Below are 18,471 nucleotides of genomic sequence, written 5' to 3' on the forward strand. Positions count from 1 at the left end.
CTGCAAGATCTGTTAAGGAGTTCCACAGGTTTACTACCTATTACAGCAAACACATCCTTTTGTTTGCTTTGAATTCAACTAGCTTCATTTAATAGCTCTAGCTCTTCTATTGGCTCCATTCCTCAGTACCGGTATGCCACTATGGTGTCATTTTGGAGCAGTGAGCTGGACAGGCGCTGTAATTTTTTCCGGAGTATGCCTAATAGAGGTGATTGTATCTAATAGAGAAGAGCAAGGCTCATGAACCTAGAGTGTTCTTCCTTATCTGTGTCTTGGGAGAGTCCCTGCAACTGTCTATCTCAATTTCCCACCTGTTAAATCATAAGAAGGTTGGGGTTTTTTTGTTTGGTTGGGTTTTGGTTTGGGGTTTTTTTTGCTTTGAAACATATTGATGAATAGCACTCTATAATATAAGTGATAACCTGTGTGTTCTGGTTCTAGGGTGAAATTCTTGAACATAACCTAGAAAGAGACAAGCAGGCTAACCGCAGAAGAGCAGCAGGGCTGGTGAGTAGGGCACTCTCTTGGGACTATGGGAGACATAAGCTCAAGTCCTTTTTCAAAGGAAGGCTCTTCTACCATGGAAGTGTCCTAACCACTAGGCGATAGTGAATTCTCTAGAAGAGCCTGTCTTGCCTCTTCTACTCCCTTTTTCTCTCTGAAAACACCCAGTACCAGGAAAGTTCCTGCAATCATAGAAAGTATCAGAAGACCAGAAAAGTATTTATCACCCCATAAATGTACTATCTGACGAGCGATCAGACTTTTGCTTTGGAAGAACCAACCACTTGCTTTTGCCTTCTGCCCTGCTAGGTGCAATGTATTGTCTCTGTTGTGGCCGGTGCACTAGGTGGCAATAGGGAGTCACCACTGTCCCTACTCGCACCAGAAGAAGCCACAGGTGAGCAAAATTATACACCTAGGGGTTACAAATCTCAAGCCTTTACTAGATTTTTAACAGCACAGCACTAGAAATGTTTTTTTGCACCTGAAGTCTATTATGAAACTCATGGCAGCAAACTCACAGCAAGTACCAGTGCTCCCATATTTAACCGCAGGGAGAAGAACCCTGAGCACACAGAAAAACTGGAGATTTTGCTCACTGGGTTATATTCATACCTAGCTGCCAATCATGCCAAAATCATGATCTCAAAAACATATTAATCAACAGTGCAACCTAGGTGCCTCTTTTCAGCGAGACTGTGTTGAGAGCTATGGCTTATAAGCCTAAAATTCAGCTCCTGCAAATGTAGCTTCCAGCACCAACTCATAGTTGCAGTTGTAGGGCCAAGACCACAAGCCTGTCCCAGTCCAGCAGTCTGCAAGTCACTAAGCCACAATCTCAAGCTCCTCTTTACATGCTGAACTTCTATTCCTGTGAATCCTGCATTCTTTGCATTGCAGCACAGCTTGAAAAAGGGGTGTACAGAGCATTCTCCACTAAACTATGCCACAGTTCGGTGTTTGCGTTGTTTCATCTTAAAATGAAAAGTTCCTCTTCTCGTCTTCTACATAACAGCATAGTGCTTTCATCCAGAAAGTGGATCACTAAGTTTTAAACCCTATTTTGTCTGGATTCCAGACTTTTCTGTGAAAACACAGGCATCTAACTTTCAGGGTGTCTAGGCCTGGATTTCTTAAGAACAAAAAGCTCTCCCAAAGGCTTTGGGTAGCTGCACAATAAAAGGATAACTGCCACAGTAAATACTCCCCTTCTGCTCTGCATATAATACAGCCCTGAAGGGCAAATGAGTCCAGGAAGGCTGGACATTCTTCAGGAAGGAAATCCTAAAGGCGCAGGAGCAGGCTGTCTCCCCATGTGCAGAAAGATGAGCCGGTGGGGAAGAAGACCGGCCTGGCTGAAGAGAGAGCTTTGGCTGGAACTCAGGAAAAAAAGGAGAGTTTATGACCTTTGGAAGAAGAGGCAGGCAACTCAGGAGGACTACAAGGATGTCGTGAGGTTATGCAAGGAGAAAATTAGAAGGGCCAAAGCCCAACTAGAACTTAATCTGGCTACTGCCATAAAAGACAGTAAAAAATGTTTCTATATATACATTAGCAACAAAAGGAGGGTTAAGGAGAATCTCCATCCTTGATTGGATGCGGGAGGAAACATAGTGACAAAGGTTGAGGAAAAGGTTGAGGTACCTAATGCCACCTTTGCCACAGTCTTTAATAGTAAAGACCAGTTGTTCTCTGGGTACCCAGTGCCCTGGCCTGGAAGACAGGGAGCAGAATGAAGCCCCCATAATCCAAGGGGAAATGGTGAGTGACCTGCTACACCACTTAGACACAGACAAGTCTATGGGGCCAGATAGGATCCACCCAAGGGCACTGAGGGAACTGGCAGAAGTGCTCGCCAAGCCACTTTCCATCATTTACCAGCAGTCCTGGCTAACCATGGAAGTCCCGGTTGACTGGAAGTTAGCAAATGTGATGCCCATCTGCAAGAAGGGCTGGAAGGAGGATCCAGGGAACTACAGGGCTGTCAGTCTGACCTCGGTGCCATGGAAGGTTATGGGGCAGATCATCCTGAGTGCCATCACATGGCACATACAGGGTAACCAGGCGATCAGGCCCAGTCAGCATGGGTTTATGAAAGGCAGGTCCTGCTTGACCAACCTGATCTCCTTCTATGACAAGGTGACCCACTTAGTGGATGCAGGAAAGGCTGTGGATGTTGTCTACCTGGACGTTAGTAAAGCCTTTGACACTGTTTCCCACAGCATTCTCCTGGAGAAACTGGCTGTTCCTGTCTTGGATGGGTGTACTCTTCACTGGGTAAAAAACTGGCTGGATGGCTTGCCCCAAAGAGTTGTGGTGAAAGGAGTTAAATCCAGTTGGCGGCTGGTCACAAGTGGTGTTCCCCAGGGCTCAGTATTGGGGCCAGTTCTGTTTAATATGTTCATCAATGATCTGGACGAGGGGATCGAGTGCACCCTCAATAAGTTTGCAGACAACACCAAGCTGGGTGGGAGTGTTGATCTGCTGGAGGGTAGGGAGGCTCTACAGAGGCATCTGGACAGGCTGGGTCGATGGGCTGAGGCCAATTGTATGAGGTTCAACAAGGCTCAGTGCCGGGTCCTGCACTTGGGTCACAACAACCCCATGCAGCGCTACAGGCTTGGGGAAGAGTGGCTGGAAAGCTGCCCATTGGAAAAGGACCCAGGGGTTTTGGTCAACAGCCGGCTGAATATGAGCCGGCAGTGTGCCCAGGTGGCCAAGAAGGCCAAAAGCATCCTGGCTTGTATCAGAAATAACATGGCCTACAGGACCAGGGCAGTGATCGTCCCCCTGTACTCGGCACTGGTGAGCCTGCACCTCAAGTGCTGTGTTCAGTTTTGGGCCCCTCACTACAAGAAAGACATTGAGGTGCCGGAGCATGTCCAGAGGAGAGCAACCAAGTTGGTGAGGGGCCTGGAGCACAAGTCTTCTGAGGAGCAGCTGAGGGAACTGGGGTTGTTCAGCCTGGAGAAAAGGAGGCTGAGGGGAGACCTTATCGCTCTCTACAACCACCTGAAAGGAGGTTGTAGCGAGGTGGGGGTCAGTCTCTTCTCCCAAGTAACAAGCGATAGGACAAGAGGAAACAGCCTCAAGTTGTGCCAGGGGAGGTTTAGATTGGATATTATGAAAAATTTCTTCACCAAAAAGGGTTTTCAAGCACTGGAACAGGCTGCCCAGGAAAGTGGTGGAGGTATTTAAAAGACCCTGGAGGTATTTAAAAGACGTGTAGATGTGGTGCTTAGGGACATGGTTTAGTGGTGGACTTGGCAGTGTCAGGTTAATAGTTGGACTCGATGATCTTAGAAGTCCTTTCCAACATAAATGATTCTGTAATTCTGTGATTCTATGACTCGATTCCCAGTGATGGTAGAGAATTTTCCTTATAGATATCATAGGATAATTCTACTCACCAAATATTTTAAACAGTTTCATAGAACACACGTTTCCTAAAAAGAAATAATCTGAATGTTCCATAGATTACCGACCAGCCTTGATTAATTGTCTATGTTACATTTTTTGCTAGTCTCTAAAATACCACGGTTCTAGTGAAAATATATTGACTGTCCCTTTTCATTACATCAAAGTCTACAGTATATCCTACTAATATCTGAAATCATGAAACATAATTACAAAGGAGTATATCACCACTTTTTTTTTAAACTGTCATATTCAAAGAAAACAAAAACCTATCTGGCACTTGTTTGGAGCATTATGTTAAACCTTCTGTTAGTAACACACTGTTGAACATTATACTAGATTAAGATGTCTCAGTAAATCAAAGATTACCTCAGGTCTTGGCTTGTAGTGTCACAAGGAATTAAAATGTCAGTGTGTGAAAGACTTAATTCTCTGCTCCACCTGCTGCCAGTGTCCCCTTCTGGTGGCTTCATTCCTGCTGACACGAATGGAGTTTCATCTGAATTAAGCTAGCAGGTTTTATTTTTTCTGATGGATTGTGAAAAAAAAAAAAGAGTTGACATAGGTGATTTTAAACAGATTTAAAAGTTACCTATTTAAACAAAAAATCAAGAACTACAAGAGCTTAAATACTGTAAAAAAATACTAATCAAAGAAGTCAAAACTAGAGACAAAAATTATTAGTGAGGAAGTAAGAAGCATCAGCCTTTCTCCAGGAGCAGCTAATGTCTCCCTGCATGCCGTTTGAGCCATATTTGCTGAGCCACTCTGGAAGGAGAAACAAAAACCTACCCAGTCCTTAGTTCCACCTGCCTACCTGGTGCCAGTTCTTCAGTCCCTGTAGAGTTACGTTTTTCTTTCCACATTAAAGAATAAACCTTAAGAAGAACCCCCACAACCAAGCCTGAAATGAGCTGCAAGAATTATAGGAACTGAAGCCCAGTGGAAAATATGATAGGTCAGAAAATGTAGGTGTCACTGGTAGCATCAAGAACCAGTGATAAGGTGGCCAGGGCTTCCATTTAAAAGCCACCACCTGGAAGTGTAGCAGAAGTCCTGGCTCTGAAAGCATAACCTTCTATTTGTTATGCAATTCATCCATACAATATGCCAAACCTAACTCAAATTTTGGAAAAGATAATCAGCTGAATAACTAGTAAGTATCCATGTGTACCTGGGCATATATATAATGAAGAAGCTCCAGAAGTGGGACCAGATACACAGTTCCATGACAGTAATCATTTCCTTTGCCAAAATCCTGAACTCTGAGCTGGAAAACCACTCATACCTTGCTCAGGTTTGCACTCAAGCTGGCACTTAGAATAATCTGCTGCTTAAATGGTTTGGCTGAGCAGCTTGGTCCTTAGTTTCAGTCTCAGGGCTATTCTAATAGAAGCAGGAGTGGAGACATAGACACGTGAAGTCAATTTTATACCAAATTGCTCTTAGTTGAGTATGCTCCTATTTTAGCTCATCCAGACCTCGAGATTCACTTTAATGAGGATTCAGTAGGGTCTGGAGCCTGGAAATTATATTTAAGCCTGGTTCTCAAAAGGTGACGTTGCATAAGAAAGTTCAAGACAATACTTCATCAGAGCTGCATAGTTTCTCTTACTAATTAGTAATTATAGACAAGGGGAGATTAAAGAGGGACAGTCTTCTTGACTGAAGGACTGATGGCTTTCTTCAAGCTGTTATAGATGCCTCTTCAGTCTCCATGTTGGTCTAGACTCAAACAACAGATCCAATAAGGCACTTGCTGTAGTGAATCCTGGCTAGCATGCCTTGGGGTTAACACACTGCTATTTTTCTTTGTCTGAAGGTAAAGTCTGCTCTTTTAAAAGTTGTAGGAACTATGAAAGGGGTTTAGGCTTTGATTTTTGTTCTTTTACATCCAAATACAATTCAAGTGCTTCATTTTTTCATTGTTGTTTCTCTTATATGGACCAAATGCTTTCAGTATTTCACATTCTTGTTAATAAGAGGTATTTATTTTCTTATATCTGATTAATATCTCCTTTAAGTCTATGGAAAGTCTCTCATTAACTTCAGCAGTCATTAAAGAGGCCTAAAAGGTGGGTAATTTACACCAATATAATGTAATATAATTAAAGGCAATAACATTAAGATTAAAACTATAAAAATAACATTCTGTTTCCACAAATTGCTGGTAGTCAGAAACAAAAATTATAAGCCACCAGCAACTTCCATACCAAGCTTAGTATCAGGATCAAGGTTACCTTTATTAGAGAAAGGTGATGTCACAGCTGAGGAAGGATTTTGTATGCAAGCAGCATATCACTTCCAGAAATTTGGAATTAGGATCGAGACTGTAAAACTTTTTTTTTTTTTCCTGTAATGACTTACAGGAAAGAAGTAAAATATTAGAGGCACCTTGTGTATTTTGTGAACATTTTAAAAACTAGAGCAAAATAGCATTTTGTATGCGTAGTGTTTATATAAGACTAAGTTACAGAATGGATGACACCATGCATCCCTGAACTGATATCTTGTGTCTTTGACTAGAAGGCTGTCTAGAAACTGAGCCCAGATTCTGTCTTTATACATCAACCACATCAAGAAAGCTATCAGAGCCAGAATTCTCTTATTTTAGTTCATTTTGAGTACAGGGGCTACAGGATTCTGGCAGAGGAATAAAAAAGGGGGCTGAAGAATGAGCTAACACTAGAGAAATACCTGGTGTGTATGGACAGACAGTCTGTTAACCTAATTTCTTCTTGAGGATGTCTGTTACTGTGAACTCTGCAGAGGAATGATTGGCTTCATTTTATGGAAAGATAGGACTCTTACTTACTTCATTAAAGTCAAGATCTTGCTCCTTTTCCTTTAGTATAGATAAATACCTACAGGTAGCTGTCAGAGTGATATCATAGAAAAAATCTAGTTCTTACCATTCTCAGCCAGTATAAAAGGCTATTTAATTATAAACAGTACTGATTATTAGAGGAGGTTTTAAGCCTTAAGACCAAACAAAGGCCTTTCCCACTTACATTCCAACTGAAGACATAATTAAGTAAGAAATCTGCAAACTCTGAGTTTTCCTTTAAGGTAAGGATATGGAAATGGAAGAATAAATAACTATCCTGAGTCATTGATCTTTGATATTTAAAAAAAAAAATCTGCCAATACATTATAGTCATACTCATTCACTTTCTGCCTTGCCTGCCCCTGCTCCTTACATTTGTTGCTACACAGCGACCCAAGTTAGACAGTAAGAGAAGAGGGGGCAGAGGAAACAGCACCAGTCTGCACAATAGGCTGTATAGAAACAATTTTCCCGTCTTGAAGCTAGGCCTTTGTATGCTAAAGAAGACAAGAGTAATAGGTGGAGAAGAACAAGGATGAACATGACTGCAGCCGGGGGAAATACAGCTAAGAGGGTGATATCTGTATGCAGTGTATAACAACTTGTTAAACAGATATGTAATAACCAAAACACCATCCGATAAAAAATAAAATGCCATGATATATACTTAAACATTTTAGCCAGTTTGAAACCAAAGAAAGAAGCAAAACCTTTAAAAAATGGTTGGTGATTGCAATTGCTTCTGCTTTTGGTAGAGACAATTGGTAGAAGTCAATTGTCTTTTCACAAAGCAGATGCTTACCCCTTAAAAGCCCTGACCTTACCAAAAAGTCTGTTCTGTGATTAAATTCTTACAATATCAAGTCATATCAAGATTACATGAGGCTGTGAAAGTTCCCTTTTTCCTGTTAATTGGGGTAACAAAACCAATATGCAAGAATGCTTCCTGAAATATCAATCTAGTTCTGTTGCACACAAAGTCAATGTCAGAACTAATTTACTTTTTTATGCACCCAACTACCAATGTTTAAAACAGCACATATATGTATCTTTTTTAGTCCCTGGCTAGATATTTGGCTTTTAGTAGCTGCTGCTTGTAATTAAGGGGTCTTTCCATACCAGTAAGCAAATGTGTTTCTTATAAATGAATATAATCTTCTGTCTGATGAACTGAAATCTAGGAACAAAGTCCAGCAGCTAAATTATGGAAATAATGATAATAATTCCAACTAGATGAGCATTCTGTGGTTTCTATTTTGTTACAGACAGCAAAAAGTTACCTCTTTCATTATCTTACGAATGTAATTATAGCCACTCCAGATGCTGTGTCTTAGGTGTATCAAGGAACATTTGCTTTCTTCAAGCACTTAAATGCCGTCTAAGACCTTTGATTTCTCAAAATGTTGATTATGTATTTTTTATGAATTAGAAAAGTTTCTCTCTGCTTTTGTAGATTATTCATTGCAGTAATATATTAAACTTCATTCTGCAGTCAGCCACATCATAGAAAGAAAAAAATATTGGACCTTAATTTGCAGTGCACAGCGTGAACACTCGAACCTGTAAACAGCCATAAAAGTGACAAATCGCTTGAGGCCTTTATAGATATTGCACCATTTTTCTTCTGTGTTGTAAAGTGGTATATTAGGGTTTTGGCAAGTTCATTGCTGGCTGTCCTTATTCATTGCAGCTGGGATTTTCAAGAAGTCCTAAATTACACACAAAATTTTGAAATTCTATTGCCAAATTTCCAAATATGATTGAAAGAACTGAATGCCTGCTTGATTTTAACTGAACAATTACATTTTAGGTATAAGCTGATGATGGGAGGCCTTAGGGATTAGATTAGATTAATTTTAGCACACATCCCAGACTGAACTCCAAAAATCTTTTTCCAAAAGGCATTCTAAAACAGAAAAAAATATTTCTTTGTTTGTTTGTTTCTTTCTTTCTTTCTCCTGACTCCTCTATCTTCTAATGTCAGATACAGTGATGAAAAAACATAAGAGAAATTTTTGTTGCCATGATGTAAATACATTCTGATAAAGATGCCCCTGCTCCTTTGTTAGCCTTGTCTTTTATCCTATTTATCATATGGCTAGAAGAGGCCTTCAAAGTCATGTCATCCTTCCTATGCTCAAAACAGGGATCAGCTGTACCTAGACCAGTACTGGCAAATGCTTATTTAACTTTTTCTTACAACCTCCAAGGGCAGACTCAAAGCAAGATGTTCCAGCACTTCCTTCTTCTTGCCATTAAAATGTTTTTCTCAACATCTAATTTGAAACTTCCTGTTGTGACTGGAGTTTGTTTGTGTTCACCACAGTCATGGGAATGGATTATATCCTTCCTGCTTTGCTTATTCAAAGTTATCATGTCCACCTCAATCATGTCCCTAGTTTGTTCAGTCTTTCCTCACAGATTGTAAAACTAGTAGATACTTGCTTTGCTCTAGATTAACTCTAATTATAGTTTACTTCTTTCTTGAAGTGCGAAGCCCCAAGCTGGAGACGTTTTTCTAATGCCTTAGCGATCCTGAGTAAGTCAGTCAGAAAAATTACTTTATCTGGTTTTGCATCTGAAATGTATGTTTACATTTTTCACAACAGCATGACATTACTGGATTGTATTCAGTATAGTACATATAAAGCCAGCAGGAAATGTCTCCTTATGCAGGTCCAGCAACATACTCAAATAGACCCCCCTCAACCCTAAAGCAGGGAGTGACTGTGGCTCGGGAGGGCACAAAAACCAGCACAGTACTATTGGTTTTACATCCTGCTTCTAAGACAAATAGCATGGAATTGCCTCACATTCAGTACTACGTCAGTGAACCATAGTATGAAAACACTTGTGTGGCCTTTAAAGAGCGTGTGAGACAGGCTGCTAAACATCTAACAAGGAACTGTCTAAAATAAGTTGTACGCCACTCTTGAGATGAGCCATGTTTCTGTAGCTACAGATGGATAATCCTGCTTTCTGTTAAGTTCACTAGCTGTTGTGCAAATTCTGATAAGCATGGTCTTCCCTGAAAGTGTATGGGAGAAAGAGAGGTCCCCATTCCTTAATTCAGGTTAAGCAAGCTACAGATCCAGAGCAGGTGGAGCAAACAGTATACAGGTGAACTTCTGCCATTTTTTTGAGGAGTTTAATCCTACATGGTTGTTGGTTTTATGGCTCCCAGCTAATGATGTCCTTATCCACACCATTATTTCTGTACTTAAAATTAAATGGAGAACTGCTTTCCTAGATGAGGACTAGAAAGCTCAGAATTTGTAGAATTGAGCATCTAACTGGTCTTTTCAAAAAATTATTATATTCCACACACAATTTTAAAAGCTACTTGGGACTTTTGCACTTCTGTTCATGCTGTGAAGGACTTTAAGCAAAAAGTGAGTATGTAAACCAGAAATGTGCTTTATGCTACCTAAATGCCAAGAATCTAAAGTTAGTACGTCTGTTTTCTGTCTCCTGGGAAGTTCCTAGAGAATGATTTCGCATCTCATTTTTCAGGATTATAGTTTACTATCTCACTATTTTATTTAAGTATCGTTAGATACAATGTCCAGAAATTTCAAACTGATGAAAAGGACACTGTTTAAAGAGAGACAATAAGTCTCAACCATATCACTAAAATTTCTTTAAACATCATCAGCAGAAAAGGATCTAAAGGTTTCTTCCATGAATTTGAATCCTTTCTCTTGCATTCATGCATTTTTCCTTTGTATAATTAAATATGCCTTTCTGCAGAGGGTGGTGAAGGCAACTCACTCTTCCTTAGTCAATCCAGTGGGAAGATAACTGCGGTATGGGTAGGCCATTGCATTCATGCAGAAAATATCTATTCTACAGACTATTGTGTAGCAATTTAAAGTATACATAAACCAACACATCTTTCTAATCCCTATAGACCTAGTCTTTGTATATCCTTCCCCTTGATAGCTGTCAAGCTTGTTAGTGATATGTTAGAATGGCATAATGGCTTGCCTACCTGGCACAATTCACACTTTTTTTCTTTTTCGCCTTATTTGATCCAGCTATGGAGTTGGCTACGCTGAAACAACACGTTCTTATGTAATGGCTCGCTGATGGTTATGTTTATTAAAGATTAAAATAAAAAGGAGGGTATAATCAGTAACCGACATATCTGAAACATCATGTTGCTGCAGAAATTTTCATGGTGTTCTAAGCTGAATTGTAAAATTGTTCCCATACAGACCTATTGGTCTATATACCTTCTGCTTGCTGACATCAACAATAATCTAACATTGCAGATATCCAAAATAATATATCATATTTTCTTCTTGTTTGCAACTATGCTTGCTTTCAGACTTATGTCTATGTATTTTTTTTTCTCCCCAGGTAATGCATTTGTGGTGAGCCTAGCTTTGGCTGATCTGGTGGTAGCCGTGTATCCATACCCACTGGTGCTCTTCGCTATTTTCCACAATGGATGGACGTTGGGTGAAATGCACTGTAAAGCGAGTGGCTTTGTGATGGGACTAAGTGTAATAGGCTCTATTTTCAACATCACTGCAATTGCAATAAACCGATATTGCTATATATGTCATAGTTTTGCCTATGACAAAGTGTACAGCTGTTGGAACACGATGCTGTATGTCTCCTTAGTCTGGGTATTAACAGTAATTGCAACTGTGCCAAATTTCTTTGTTGGCTCTTTAAAATATGATCCACGCGTCTATTCATGCACATTTGTTCAGACTGCAAGCTCCTACTATACGATAGCTGTTGTGGTAATTCACTTCATCGTCCCTATCACCATTGTGAGCTTCTGCTACCTTCGAATTTGGGTTTTAGTGCTTCAAGTTAGAAGACGAGTCAAGTCAGAAACAAAGCCAAGACTGAAGCCAAGTGACTTCAGAAACTTTCTTACCATGTTTGTGGTTTTTGTCATTTTTGCCTTTTGCTGGGCACCTCTAAACTTCATTGGACTGGCTGTAGCCATCGATCCTATGGAAATGGCACCAAAAGTTCCTGAATGGTTATTCATCACAAGCTACTTCATGGCCTATTTCAACAGCTGCCTTAATGCAATAATATATGGACTTCTTAACCAGAATTTTAGGAATGAATACAAACGAATTTTAATGTCACTGTGGATGCCAAGGCTTTTCTTCCAGGACACATCCAAAGGAGGAACTGATGGTCAGAAGAGCAAACCCTCTCCTGCGTTAAACAACAATGACCAAATGAAAACTGATACCTTGTAAATGTGTAATAGTCAATGCAAGAGTTTGTCATGGTGAAACTCAAGAATACAGTTGTAATGTTCTGGTCATTCTTGCTTACTTTTGGGGGCTTTCCATTTGGATGGCACTTTGTGACTGGAATACAGGCTTCTTCATAAAGCACATTGCTCTCAATTAATGATTTATACAAGATATCAACTGAAAATGCATTTCAGAATTAAAGCAGCAGGTGAGTGCAAGCTGTTTTAGTTCTGAGAGCTGAATTCTGCTCCCAGACATATGAATGAGGCATTTTTTTACTTCAGTGGGAATTTTGCATTCTTTATACAAGATCAGGATTCAGTTCTTAGAAGAGGTAGTGAAGGTACTTGTCTATGGGGCACAGCAGCTCATCAAGGCTGAGTAGTGATATTTTCCTCCTTCCTGTATCTGAACAAAGAGGGTGAAGCAGATACTCTGTTTTCCACACATAAGCCAAACATCACATTTCTGTGCAGGTACTGGTGGCAGTAGTATCTTTGAATCAAACTTGTAAATTAGAGAGAAGAATATTTGTGTAAAAGCAAATATTAACATTAGAGCTTTTCCTCACAGGTTTTTCATACTTACATACACTGAGATTGGGAACACAGTGTATTTACTGTGTTCATCTTTTGTGGTCGATTTTATGGCAGATAATATGATACAAATCATTGATTTATTACACATTTACTTTACACAATATTCTTCCTTTAGAGAGGATTGAATTTTCATCGTGCTCCATTTATTTACCTAAATATATACATCCAATGTCATTTGATGCACTTTAGCACACTTTACACATTTGCAACAGGCTGGAAATTATGGCATATGACCTGTGATCATCTGGAGTGGCAGGATATCCTAGATCATCTCAAATGATGCTAGACGGAAAGAAGCAGCCCTTTTGACTATAATGGCAGTTGAGATTCTTGCCTCACATGTCTACATCTAATCTTGAACAAAATCCGCTGTTGGTATCTAATCTAAGATAACCTTCAAGGTTCCCTATAGTGGAGATATGTTTCCTTTCATCTGTGATGATAAACACGCATCCAAGGATGAGATGAATTGCTTTGTGGAGGTACTGGTCTCCTTTCATTGACTTCAGAAGAAGTTTTGATTACTAGTTCAAACACCTTGCTTTGGACATCTAGATGGGGATTTATCTTGCCTAATTTGGGATGTCACCAGCGTAGATATTTGCACATGATTTATTTTCTAAATTCCCACTGTAGACCATGGAGTTCTAGGAAATGCTTTATCTTTTTCTTGAAACTGTCATCTTTATGGATCAGGGGAACTGCTTGAGAGAACTCACTAACTGTATCTTCATTGACTGTAATGGAGATCAGGCAGCTCATGTGGACACATTTCAGGCAAAGATAGGTAATCTTAATCCTATAACTAGCGTACTTACAGTTCATGTTTTCACAGTTCATAAAATAAAAGGATGATATTCCATCTTCTTTTCAAACTCAGCTCAAATTCAAACTGTATTTCTCCTTTTTCAGGTACTATATTGTAACAGTGACCGTAGAGATCAGATTACAATCATCTGGGTTATACCCCACAGTATCATAGTAATGTACACAATGTGGTTTGTATTATCTCTAAATCAGATTAGGGATCTGTGTGCAAACACAGTCAATTAAGTTATTTTATCATTAGACCTGAAATGCACATTACTGTTAGTAGCGCTGTTCAGGGGAAAGGAGATAGGCCTCTGGTAAATCCATGTCAGGTATTGAAATACGAAAAGGAGGAATTCAGGTTGCTATTACATTCTAGTTTGGGTTTTCTGACCTTGCTATTATGAAAAATATTTCTGTAGTAATGTTAATTTTTACAGCCAATATACTGCTCCTGAAGCCATAAAGACGTATTAAACATCACCCTTATGTTGCTATACTTATAGAAAAACATCAAAGAACCACAGTATTTTAAATGTTTTATTTGCTTCCCAAAAGTCAATGTAAAGTACAGTAAAGTAACAAATGTGATGATTCTTCTAGCTTCTTTCATGTTCTTCAGATAGTTTCTGATAGTCTCTGAAGTTCAGTACCCTAGGACTCAAAGTAGTAGCCTGATGAAAGCTGAAAACTTTGTGAACAGGGGTAAGAAAGAGATGGGACAAATTTAACCTGGTGGTAGATAATAAAAATATTGCAGCTAAAAATAGCAATCATTAATATGTAGGTTCTACTTGGAACATAATTTTGTAAGTCTGACACAGTTTTCATATGTATTGTCTTTCTTCATGACTTCCACACAAAGGTACAGAACACAGAACTAATATACATGTATATTTACATGTGAAACTTCCCTCAAAGTAAATAAGGAGTTTCAAGATTCTGGAAAACTTGCAGGAAAGTACATCAAGTTTGCTTCATTGAAAATCCTGCCTTGTCTGACATCTATGAGTACTCAAAATTGTGACTTGAAAGTCAAAATTTATTGTCTGACTTGTAGATGAACTAGTATTAGAAGTAAATCCATTGACCTTGGTTTATCGCTTGCTGACATGACTCAGAATAGAGTCCAGAATTTGGATCAAATTCCCATTATTGTTTTAGCTCCATAAAACAAATATAAACATTGGAACCACTTGCTTGGCCATAAAAGTGAGCAGCTATCATTCTGCATATTCATGGGAAGAAGATTTGAAATTTTTAGGAAGTCATTTTACAAATTACCTCTGCACTTTAAAAATTAAAGATCACTTTTAAGAATCCTTGTGCTGGTATCTCAACTATCCTAAATGAAGCTCACACAAGTAATAAAATAGAAACATAGAATCATGGAATGGTTTGGGTTGGAAGGGACCTTAAAGATCATCCAGTTCCAACCCCCCTGCCATGGGCAGGGACACCTTCCACTGGACCAGGTTGCTCAAAGCCCCATCCAACCTGGCCTTGAACACTGCCAGGGATGGGGCAGCCACAGCCTCTCTGGGCAACCTGTTCCAGTGCCTCACCGCCCTCACAGTGAAGAACTTCTTCCTTGCATCTAATCTAAATCTACCCTCTTTCAGTTTAAAGCCATTGCCCCTTGTCCTATCACTACATGCCCTTGTAAAAAGTCCCTCTCCGGCTTTCCTGTAGGCCCCCTTTAGGTACTGGAAGGCTGCTGTAAGGTCTCCCCAGATCCTTCTCTTCTCCAGGCTGAACAACCCCAACTCTCTCAGCCTGTCTTCATAGGAGAGGTGCTCCAGCCCTCTGATCATCTTCATGGCCCTCCTCTGGACTTGCTCCAACAGGTCCATGTCCTTCTTATGCTGGGGACCCCAGAGCTGAACACAGTAATGCATTGTTCAAAGAAAGAAGTGTTCCAAAATTTGATCCTTCCTCACAAATGATGGAAAAATTTTGGAATGGTGCTAAATTATTAGGTGTGGATTCTACCACCACCACCACACTTCCTGAATGGGATCCTGCTCTGCATGGTGTCTGCAAATCCAATGTAGCTATTTGGTGTGGCAGGTACTGCTACTTATTGAGTCCTGAGGTACAGACAATAACTCATGCCTGTTAAAGTAAGTTTTTATACCATATATTATTACAAAGCATTGCCTTTGAGTTGACCTGGAAATCAATCAAATTCATAAATTTAAATTTACCTGGAAATCAATCAAATAAATACATAAAATTTTTATTAATTTAGATGACTAAATGCAGCTTTTGCGTTATTAAACCTCTTCATGTAGCAATATTTTATTTCACCATATAGTAATGTATCCATCTACCTACATCAAAAGCCTTAAATTAATTTTCTCCCTTCTCTTATAATAATTCAAACTCCATTTTTCCTCAATTTACATTTGAAAAAAAAATTATAAATGCAATTTAAAATGTAACTAACCATCAAGATAGAGGATATGATTATAACATGGTTTGAAAGTATAGTCAGGAAGAACATATCAGCTCCGTACAGATTTATGCATCCTTGAGGAAATTATTATTTCCATTATATAAAAGTATTTATAACAGCATATCAGATATAGACACTTCAAGAAAAAGGAGGAAGGAAGTCAGGTAGACCCTGTGTTATGCACAAGGTAACTAGTGAAGGCAAAACTAGGGCCTCAGGGACAAAGTCTGTTTCCAGAAAATTTGGAATGTTTTCAAGCATTTAATGCTATATTGATTAAAGTGTTGTATTTTCTGTTTATTAAAAGAAATAAATGTGTTCTAGAATTGGTCTTACAATAGAACTCTGATTAGAAAAAGCTTACCATCACATAGATGGGTGAAGACCACTTGTAAATTCTATTTCAGTAAAGAGGGAAGTGGAGGTGAGACTGAAGCGATGCATTAACCTTATCCTATCTCTCTGTGCAAGTGACAATTTCACTCTCAAGGAAGAATTAAAACTAAAGATTCAGTCCTATTACTGATTACTTCAGTGAGATCAGGTTTTCAAATCAAATTATTGACTGAATAGAATAATTCTGCCTGGCTCAGTCTCAGGGGCAGAAATGCACTTCTGTCTCTCCACTTCTTCCTTTGAGAACACATTTAGATAAAAATAATTGCTTTTATTTCTGACTTGTATTTTTAAAGAACTGCACAAGTCTGGGAATTTGCCAATGAATAAATATCTACGGAAGATATTCACGTCACATATCTGCTGTTCCTTGGAGCACAGGTAGTTTTTTCATCAGTCATCCTGGTCAAAGGGAAGGGGTGTGAAAGGGCCAGTCGAATCTGGCGAATCAACAAATGGTTATGGGACTAATGCCACAGCCAGGGGTTTGGCTACTTAGACCATGGAAGTCCCTTTGAGAAACCTGGTCTGCTGGGGGCTGACAGGGTCCATCTGTCAGAGAAGAGGAAGAGCATCTTCGGTCATAGACTTGTCAAGCTAGTGAAGAGGGCTTTAAAAGAACACTGCTGGGGGAGGGGAACCTCAATCCATCCCACTCCTGCCAGTTTGATGCCAGTGCCAGCAATAGATGCCTGGAGCCTGGAGAAGAATCACAGGTCAGCAGGAGAGCACCTGAAGAGCCGCACAGAGGAATCCCAGCCACTCCAGCCAGAAAGTCAGCTTCATCAAGGGCAGCCTTGGCTGCAGTGACCATGAAATGGTGGAGTTCAAGACCCTTAGGGCAGCGAGGAGAGCACACAGCAAGCTCGCTACCCCGGACTTCAGGAGAGCAGACTTTGGCCTGTTCAGAGATCTGCTTGGTAGAGTGCCATGGGATACAGCCCTGGAGGGAAGAGGGGCCCAAGAAAGTTGGTGAATATTCAAGGATCACTTCCTACAAGCTCAGGAGCAATGCATGCCAGCAAAGTGGAAGTCAGGCAAAAACGCCAGGAAGCCTGCATGGATGAACAAGGAGCTCCTGGACAAACTCAAACAGAGAAAGAAAGCCTACAGAGGGTGGAAGCAAGGACAGGTAGCCTGGGAGGAATGCAGAGAAATTGTCTGAGCAGCCAGGGATCAGGTTAGGAAAGCTAAAGCCCTGACAGAATTAAATCTGGCCAGGGACGTCAAGAGCAACAAGAAAAGCTTCTATAGGTACATCAGTGATAAAAGGAAGACTAGCGAAACTGTGGACCCTCTCTGGAAGGAAATGGGAGACCTGGTTACCAAGGACGTGGAGAAGGCTTGAGGTACTCAATGACTTTTTCGCCTCAGTCTTCACAGGCAAGTGCTCCAACCACACTGCCCAAGTCGCAGAAGGCAAAGGCAGGGACTGGGAGAATGAAGAACCACCCACTGTAGGAGAAGATCAGGTTCAAGACCATCTAAGGAACCTGAAGGTGCACAAGTCCATGGGACCTGATGAGATGAATCCGTGGGTCCTGAGGGAACTGGCAGATGAAGTGGCTAAGCCACTATCCATCGTATTTGAGAAGTTGTGGCGGTCTAGGGAAGTTCCCACTGACTGGAAAAGGGGAAACATAACCCCCATTTTTAAAAAGGGAAAAAAGGAAAACCCGGGGAACTACAAGCCAGTCAGTCTCACCTCTGTGCCCACCAAGATCATGGAGTGGATCCTGCAGGAATCTATGCTAAGGCACATGGAAAATAAGGAGGTGATTGGTGACAGCCAACATGGCTTCACCAAGGGAAAATCATGTCTGACAAATGTGGTGGCCTTCTACAACAGGGTTAGAGCGTTGGTGGATAGGGGAAGAGCAACTGACATCATCTACTTGGACTTGTGCAAAGCATTTGACACTGTCCCGCATGACATCCTTGTCTCTAAGTTGGAGAGACATGGATTTGACAGATGGACCACTCGGTGGATAAGGAATTGGCTGGATGGTCACACTCAAAGAGTTGCGGTCAACGGCTCGATGTGCAAGTGACACGTGGCATTCCTCAGGGGTCGATATTGGGACCGGTGCTGTTTAACATCTTTGTCAGCAACATGGATAGTGGGATTGAGTGCAACCTCAGCAAGTTTGCCAATGACACCAAGCTGTGTGGTGTGGTCAACACGCTGGAGGGAAGGGATGCCATCCAGAGGGACCATAACAGGCTTGA

At 40.4% G+C, this 18,471-nt stretch overlaps 1 protein-coding gene across 1 annotated transcript in view; it reads left to right on the forward strand.

Annotated features, from left to right (window-relative positions):
* MTNR1B (melatonin receptor 1B) overlaps positions 1 to 18,119 on the forward strand; it is a 37,787-nt gene extending 19,668 nt beyond the window's left edge. Inside the window, exon 2 of the mRNA XM_052812894.1 lies at positions 11,111 to 18,119. Coding sequence (XP_052668854.1) covers positions 11,111 to 11,979 — 869 coding nt within the window. The 3' untranslated portion in view covers positions 11,980 to 18,119. The remainder of the gene's footprint in view (positions 1 to 11,110) is intronic.
* The last annotated feature ends 352 nt before the right edge of the window (positions 18,120 to 18,471 follow it).

Source organism: Harpia harpyja, chromosome 17 (genome assembly GCF_026419915.1).
Source record: "Harpia harpyja isolate bHarHar1 chromosome 17, bHarHar1 primary haplotype, whole genome shotgun sequence".
In the NCBI taxonomy this organism is placed as follows: Eukaryota; Metazoa; Chordata; class Aves; order Accipitriformes; family Accipitridae; genus Harpia; species Harpia harpyja.